The sequence below is a fragment of the Marmota monax genome, unplaced genomic scaffold, assembly GCF_021218885.2.
Source record: "Marmota monax isolate L192 unplaced genomic scaffold, Marmota_monax_Labrador192_F-V1.1 WCK01_AAM20220418_F8-fsc00163, whole genome shotgun sequence".
NCBI lineage: Eukaryota > Metazoa > Chordata > Mammalia > Rodentia > Sciuridae > Marmota > Marmota monax.
Genome location: NW_026693660.1, coordinates 394,810 through 403,574, shown reverse-complemented (window position 1 = coordinate 403,574; position 8,765 = coordinate 394,810). Strand labels below are relative to the sequence as shown.

The window sequence follows — 8,765 nt, the reverse complement described above, 5'->3', positions numbered from 1 at the left end:
ACCTGTATTTATTTGGACCCTGTCTCTCAGAAGGGGAAGCACTTTACCTGCATAACTGATAAATCTAACAGTGTTTGATTTTATGCCTAGAGGCCTGTTCTGTCCTGAGGCAGATTCCATGCTTGGATGGACTCTGTGGGGGTTGGGGCTGAAAACAATTATGATAAGGCTATTAATAGGACATCTGGCATTCCGTGAGCTTCCATATATTATCAAAGCCTTGACTTCTTGGAAAAAGGAAAAATATATTTAGCTACTTGATTTTGGACACAGTGGTTTACATGGGCCCTCATATTGCCATGACACCTTTTAAATAATTCTCTTGACTCAAACACAAGGAAATCGGGCTGGGGTTGTGGCTCAGTAGTAGAGCGCTTGCCTATCATGTGTCAGGCACTGAGTTCAAATTGCCACACTACATAAAAAAATAAAGATATTGTGTCCATCTACAGATAAAAATATTAAAAACAAAAACAAAACAAACAAACCAAACACAAATCCACAAGGAAATCAAACCAAACATCTGTGTTGAGGCCAGAGTTTGCCATGGTCTGGGAACAGCACCTTGGACCAGAACCTCTGAGCCATTTGGCCAGGATTTCACACAGATTATATTTATTACTCTCTTGGAAACATAATGTCCCCTGCTTTTAGCAGAAATTTTAATATGTATAGGGTATGTGCAGTTCTCCTCCTTAATAAACAGGAATTAAAAAAAATAAAAAATCACTGAGTTTGTTTTCCCTTCTGCCTTACAACTTACTTTTCAATGTAATTTTCAAATGGGAACCTGTAAGCTGTTGAGATAAAGGCACAAGGTACACATGTAGGAGATGGCAGATGAGACCCACTCAAATGTGGGCAAGTTGACGTTTTCGTCCAAAATACATCAATGTAGAAATTACTAAATGGGTCACCAGCTGAAAATATCCTGAAATCAGGGAGAAAGAGCTCTTCTCCGGGCCTCTCTTTTCTAAGATGTCTATTTACGTGGCCATGGCTCCTCTCTGGAGGCAGCTACACTGCTGTCACAACGTCAAATTTAGCCTGGTATGCTTCTGCAGTCATCTATTCAGTCCATCTCCTAAGCAAGAAAAGAACACCAGTCAGAATAGCCAGTTTAATTCACAACCAGGATTTAGTACTTAAGACACTTACTAGTGTCTTAACAGGAGGGAAGCTGGGGTACAGAGCCTCCAGATCCTGTTAATCCTATATCCCTGCACCCTAACTTTTGTTACACAAGGGCAAGTACAAAACCACAGGCTTTCCAAAGGCTCAGAGGTAAATTCAAGCCTCTCCATAATCACTTCAGTTGTTAAGATATGTTAGGAGGTCAGAGGGATCACTGTTCCCTTTAAGCTGTATCTATTTGGTACCCATCAGTACAAATGTTGACATTTTGCCTCTTATTCCTCAAAATGGTTGTTGGTTGGGGGGAGACCTGTTCAGAGGCTTTCTCTGGCTTCTTTCTTTTCAAGAGTTCAGCATGTTTTACCCCCTATTTTGTAGATGCCTTTATAACTGAAGACCATAGCACGCAGCAGAGGCATTTAAGGCCTATCAATAACTATTCACAGGGTTAGATGCTATTTTATTTAAAAAGTAAGCCTGAATAATGCTCTGACATATTGAAAAAATTCAGACACTGATGTTTTAAAATTTGAAATAAGATACATCCACCTATCTTCCACTGGGGTTTATGAAACTGAAGCATCAGTCTTCAAGGATGTCTTGCTTACCCTTCTTAGGCAGTGTCATGAAGACTGACTTTAATGTCTTGGTTACGTGACAGATATGCTCTCTGTGTATAGGAAAATGCACATCATCTCTGCCCCCCCGACCCTTTTTGACTATTCCTTTTGGTTTCTCTTCGTATTCTCCTCTGTAAGCATGTATTCTGAGAATCTGCACTTATGTTTGTGACAAGGTGAAGCAGAGGGCAGACTGAGGAAGCTCAGCCTAGGTCCCTCTGGCCACTTTCTTTTATGCCCACCATGCTGCTATTATTCTATCCATGGTGTGAGGAAGGCTTCAAGTCCCTCCTGACAGCAACATGTCTTGTCACTGCTTTCCTTGCGCTTTCATCATCGGGGAGATCAGAGTGAGGAGGGCTGAGAGAGGTCCCATAGCAGAGGGCTCTGCTGGGTTCTAGGGTTCTTTGAGGAAAAAGGTATGGGCAGCAGGCAGAGACCAGGGGACTCCAGGAAATGGAAAGGAGCTGGCATCAGTGATTCTTACATTTCTGACTAAGTCCCGCACGTAGGCAAATAGGTTCTGGTTAATAAAGTTGACTGTTGCATGAAACACATCATGGAGTAAGGATGGTGTATGATTGGCCACCTTTTTGGCCAATAGCATGGTCATAATCAGCATGGTCTTCTCGTTCTCCATATCTTTAGGGTAAGTCTGCATTGCTGCCTTCAGGGTGGTGTCCAGGCAGTTGCTTCTGTCCTATACAGAGATAAAGACAGTTTACTAATAGTCTTTCCTCTTGCAGTCCCTGGTGGTAAGTACAAAGGGGCATCTCAGAAGGAAGTATTGATGGAATAGCTAAGGCTACAGGACAGAGAGAAGGATAGACAATTTAGTTTTGAGGCAATGAAAAGGGAATAGGAGACTACTTCCTGCAGGGAATGCTCATTAACCTAATACACATTTACTGAACACTGTATGTTATTTAATGGAACACAAGGAGCTGAAGCCATTCCCTTTCCTAACCTCAAAAGACTGATAACTATCTCCAGCAACTTAGGCCCATCTTACTACTGTGCACCCTAGCTTAAGGGGACACGCAGAACCTTCTCACCAAAGGTGAGAGGCAAATACTAGACCACTGGACTTGAGTGACCTTAGGCTCAATGACTTACATGCACAATTACCCTTGTGGGAGGTGTCCCAAGGCAGTGCATAGCCAGATGCTTCTGTATTCTTTGACAGATGCTGGAGAATAGCAAATGGGGAGAGAATGCCAGACTGAAGACCAGCTGTCATGGAAGGGGGCACCCAACAAGGTAGTGAGGTTTTCAGCCTTCTCAGTTGGTAGAAGTCAAAAGAATTAAACTTTCTCTCCTCTCACCTCCTACAGCTACAAGTATTTATTTGAAGGCTTTAGGATGTGGCCTGCACCAATCTTTGGATGCCCCAGAGGTCCATGTGAGCAGCAATATCTGTGTAACTAAACACAGCCATGAAGCTGGGAAGAGGAGAAGGCTAAACTATCACTGTTTTTGTTATACCTGGGAAAGTAACTGAAAATCCTGTGTTGGCATCTTTACTCTCCAAAACAGAAACAAAAAGTTATTTTGGTAAGAGTCAGATATATTTTGCTGGGGCTGGGGATATAGCTCTATTGGTAGAGTGCTTGTCTCTCATGAACAAGGCCCTGGGTTTTATCCCCAGCACCACAATAAAAAAAAAAAAAGATATACTTTGTTCATCTTTCTTGAGTCTTCTATCCCTCTCACTTATAAAGGTTCAGGTTTTCTAAATCTCCACTAAATTCTCCTGAAAGACAATCATGCTCTAACTCCATTCCCAATTCTCTTGTCAAAGCTCCAGATAGACAGTCATGGAGCTATCTCAGGGGACACTGGTCTTCTGATGAGAGACAGAACAGGCCCTGGCTCCAGCGACTCTCATAAAAGCCCATCTTACTCAGACGTAGCAATAGTGTATTCCCTCACTTACTTCCTCTGACAGTCCAGCATTCATAAAATGTGCCACCAGTTCATTCACCAGTTCTGGCTGGATGCTACGGTCCATTTCATCCCCGACCTGGGCAAGATGCCGGGCAATGTTCTGTATAACTTCTTCTTGACTTTCAGAATCTGAAAGGCAGAGGGCAATAAGGACAAAGACGATTCAGACAAAGGCCCCATTAGATACTCTCATCCCCCTCCACCCCACCCGACACAGGAAAGGAGTCTGCTTTGGAAGGACAGCTCCTGCCTCCACAGCATGCGCTCATAGTCCTCACTGATATTGGCTCCACTCAGCTTGAGCCCCTGTGTGACTTCTGGACTGGCTGTGGCTGTGGGACCAGGGAAAGGCCTGAGTGAACAGCAGACCAGCTCCAGAAGCAGGCCTCTCCCTGAACGCAGACTCAAGAACTGTCCCCAAAGAGGGTCAGTCATGCTCTAGCAGTCTTCACCATGGGCCTCAAAGAAGAATCTGGCAGCAATCTTCAGGGCTATCACCTGTTAAGTGTTGATGTATAACACTTAACAGGTGTCAATCTTAGAAGCTTTTAGGAAGGAAGATTTACAGACAGACCAGGTTTGAGTCCCACCACCACCACCACCACTTCCTGGCCATGAGAATTTGAAGCATATGTCCTCTTTCCTTATAGGGAAGAGGTGTAGCTGACTCCCCTCCCAAATCTTACCTCATTAAGTAAAACCCCAGGTTTTCTCTATCACTTACCAGGCCCTATATGATCTGCCCCACTTGGCCAACTAAGATTCTGCTACCTGAGTTTAGTCCCTCCACAGTATTCCTGGCCTCCACACATGCTGCCCCTTCTGCCTAAACGCCACTCCCCAACAGAACACAGCTCCTTCTTCACCTCCTTTATTCTGTCCCAGTCTTCTCCTCTTTCTTTTTCTTCCTTGACACGTTACACATTACCCTAATCATAATTCTATGATTTGTTTGACACCCCTCAACCAGAATATAAACTCCCTAAAAGCTGTAATTTTTTTTTTTTTTGCAGGGGGAGGGGTCTAGTACTGAGGATTGAACCCAGGGCCTCATATATACTAGGCAAGCAATACACTATATTCCCAGCCATTTTTAAATTTTATTTTGAGACAGGGTCTCACTAACTTGCCCAAGCTAGCCTCAAATATACTATCCTCCTGCCTTAGCCTTGTGAGTTGCTGAAATTATAGGCATGTGATACCATGCCCAGCAAACCTATAATTCTGAAAATCAGTTTGGTTTACTGTTAAATATTCAGCACTTAAACTGACATAGGCACACAGCAGGTGCTCAATATACAACTGTCTGGAAGCTGGGCATTATGGCACATGCCTATAATCCCAACAACTCAAGAGGCTGAGGCAGGAGGATCACAAGTTGGAGGGCAATCTCAGCAATTTAGCGAGGTCCTAAGCCCTGTTTCAAAATAAAAAGTAAAAAGGGGCTGAGGATGCAGCTCTGTGGTAAAGCACCCCTAGGTTTAATTCCTGCAAACATAACAAAAACCAACTACATGGGGCTGGGGGTGTGGCTCAGTGGTAGAATGTATGCTTAGCTTCAATCCCCAGCACAGCAAAATAAATCAAAGCAAATAAACCAAAAACCAAATAAGTGCATAAATGAATGAACAGATCCTGTATCTAGCTTCTGATATCAATAAATGACAACTATTGTTATCTCTCTCATTAAGTCCTGTATTTCTCCTGTATTTGCAACTCCCCCCTGGCTCCTATTTATCCAGGATGGAAAACTGGCTTACCTGAGGTCTCTGCTATTCCCACTGCACCCTTTCTCAGTGTGTTGTCAGGTTTGATCTTAGAACTCCTATCTGCTGCTGCCACCCTTGTCAGGGTTTTCTCTGAGCTCTCATCTTGATAACATTGTCCTTCAGTATATTTTCCTCAGAAACAGGAGGGCAAAGCAAGCACTTGGGTAGGACTGAAGGAAGCAGTAAGAAGTCTAATGTGCTTACCAACCTCAGAGGTGAGAGCCTTCTTAACTTCTGTGCTCTAGGGATTTCATCTGCCCCTCCTTCAGTCTTCTTTCTTTCTTTTTCCTATTAGGCCTCTAAGGATGGAATCCAGGGCCATACACACACACCAGGCAAGTGTTCCGGTCCACCACTGAGTCGCACCCTTAGCCCCTCACCACAGCAAGATACAACACTGCTTCTCTACTCAGGACCTTCCCAATGCTCACTTCTACTTAAGTGGTTAAGTCATCTTCTAGCTTCCAATTCCCTTTAATTCTTTCTACTCTTGTAATGTTCTAACCAAACCCAAACACTTTCTGTGTTTCATAGCCTTTGGACTTTCCCATCTTCAGGCTTTTGCTTAATCAATGGCTATTTCCTCTTCCCTATTTCCAAAGAATTACATTGTGCCATCTTTCTAGACCTAGCTCAACCTCACTTGCAGTCATGAATTCCTTCCTGATTCCCTTCAGAGCAAAGGGTTCTCACTTCTCCTTATAGTTCTCTCAGAAATGATGTGTGCCTCACTTACTTGCCAAAGCCTTTCCACCTTATTTTTGTGAATCATGTACACATCTCTCTTCCCTCTATCCACCAGATCAGCAACATCAGAAATTATATCTGATTTTGTTTCGAGGTTTTCAGAGTCTCTATTTTGTTCCTTGCCTCCAAAACTTGTCGTACTTAATTCACAGGCCAATGTTCTCTCAGAGCACTAGTAAGGTCAGTATACAGCCCAATTAATCTACTTTTCAAATGCCATTTGGGTCAAGTCAGGATTTGCGGTCTAAAGGTAAGGGACAGTGTAGAGAGCAGCAAGAGAAAAGAGCAGGAGACAGACTCTGGTTGTGTTACTGCTGTATCACCTTCTGATAGTGAAGCCACTCGGGCCCATGCCTGTCCTCAGTCCTTCCTTCAACTTTCCAAGAGACCAAATGCTTTTATTCAGTTTAGGACCATCAGAAGACATACTGGTTGGGTTCAAAGAAAGTTTCTGGCATACCCTGACTAGTGTGAAACACTGGCCACATTTCCTTTCACCAGATTTAAGATGAGATTGGGCAAAAGGCAGAATCAGTTGTTGGTCTCCCCCAGAGCCACCAGAGGGCACTGGAGTCTCGGTGACAGGAAATTTCAGAGTAGACAACCAGGTTGTGCAGGACAAGTTGGAAGGTCTGGGTCACTGTGGAATTTCAGGGCAGGGATTCTCTTTTTTCTTTTGCAGTGCTAGTGGTGGAACCCAGGGCCTTGAGCAACAGGGCAAATGCTCCACCCCTGAGCTACACCTTCAGTCCCAGGGCAGTGATTCTAATCAAGGTCAGAATCACCTGGAAGTCTTCCACTCTAACAGCTGACCTGGGTCGGTGGAGTAGACTCAAGGCCTGCACATTTTGAAAAAGTTCCTCATGTAAAGTCTGTGTGCACACTACTGAGAACCAACGTCCTGAGCTCCTCGGCTTGCTCTTTCTCCAGAAGCAGCACTAGTGGCTCAGTGGTAGAGCGCTTGTCTAGTGGCACTGGGTTTAATTTTCAGCACCGCATATAAATAAATGAATAAAACTGAGGTCCATCAACATCTAAAAATATATACTAAAAAGGATAGAGGCAAGGAAGAGAGCACAGGGATTAAAGTTCAGAATGGTAAAATCTGGAAACAGATAACAGGAGGCAGCACTGATATGATGGGAGGCAACCCAAGAAGCTCAAGAGGGGTCTGGCTCAAGTCCTGCCTTGGACTTGCCCATCAGTTTGACTGGGTCTAGTCATTTATATGTCCCTGGGCCTGAGTTTCCTCATCTGGAAATGAGGTTCATAATACTTCAATTATTCCCTTCCCTCCCTTTGTGCCAGGGATCCAACCCAGGGCCTCATGTATGCCAGACAACCACTTGAATTATACCCCTAGCTCAGTTTTCTTATATCTAAAAAAGGGAAAATGTGAAGTTCTATATGGGACACAAAAATTCCTTTAAATACATGGATTGGGACCTGCTCAAGGTGGTGTGGAGCTGTGTAATAATCACCTGTGGGGCTTTTGCTCACACCAGTGATGCCCCAGAACTATCAAATCAGATTGCCTAAAGATGGGACCCCAGCACCACTGTTTTAAAGCTTTCTGGTTCTTGAAACTACATAAACTCAAACTGGGGAGTCATTCAGGTTATTTAATACAGCTCAGTGGTTTCCAGAATTACTTGGGAAAAGCTCAGTGGTTTCCAGAATTACTTGGGAAAACACTTTTCATATTGGTGGATGAACATAGGAAGGTAGATGCTGGACCTAAAATAAGTTCAGCACCACTAGAGGCAATCAAGCACAGATCAAACCATATAATATGAACATATACAGTAGCCTAAAACTCCATGGGTCAAGACTGAGCCCAAATGTCCCTTCTAGCCCATGGATATCCTCAGATGTTACTAGTAACAGCAACGCCCAGGATTGGCACAAAGGAGATGGGGCCAGGTGCCTACCTGCCTCTATTCTTCCCACGAAGAGACTGGCATGGTTGCCATCAGTCTGCAGCTCATCTTCACGTTCCCCCTCCAGGTAAGTTCGCACAGGTAGTTCCTGGCCCAGAGTTCTCAGCTCTTGGTGAAACTTACAGTCAGAGAAGCTTTGGAGGAAGTCAAGCACCAGCAAGTTTGTGATGTACTCATCCCTGAGGCCTGAACCATTGCTGACCTAAGATAAAAGAGGAATTAGGAAGGCTCTTGGGAACCCAGGCCAGGGTCAGAAGCCCTCCCTGTAACTGAGCAGATAGTTCTATGGGGTACAGATGGTCTTGAAAGAACCTTACTGGCCTAAGAGGTGAATCTCATGTAGATTCAAGATCCCTGCAGCAATGCCTCCTGTAGATGCCAAAGAGAGAGCTTTAAGTGATTCATCCACCATTTGTTTTACCTGAAATCTATGGCTGGGGTGAGTTTCTTATGCTACAGTCTGATTCAGGGAATTCAGGGAAATATCATTTAGATGCCATCCATGTATTTACATTATTTTTTTAAAAGTACCAGGGATACTTCACCAAATAAAATCCAGCTTTCCTGGCTATTCTTCCAGAAGTTAGCAGCTCTTTCTTTTCCATAAT

General features: G+C 44.0%; 1 protein-coding gene across 1 annotated transcript in view; it reads right to left on the bottom strand.

The window, feature by feature from the left end:
* Positions 1-510: 510 nt before the first annotated feature.
* Positions 511-8,765, bottom strand: part of Bid (BH3 interacting domain death agonist) — a 43,788-nt gene continuing 35,533 nt past the window's right edge. Inside the window, exons 3-6 of the mRNA XM_046459852.2 lie at positions 8,149-8,359; positions 3,691-3,830; positions 2,242-2,454; positions 511-1,084 (exon numbers count right to left, since the gene is read on the bottom strand). Of these exons, the coding sequence (XP_046315808.1) occupies positions 1,073-1,084; positions 2,242-2,454; positions 3,691-3,830; positions 8,149-8,359 (576 nt within the window). The 3' untranslated portion in view covers positions 511-1,072. The remainder of the gene's footprint in view (positions 1,085-2,241; positions 2,455-3,690; positions 3,831-8,148; positions 8,360-8,765) is intronic.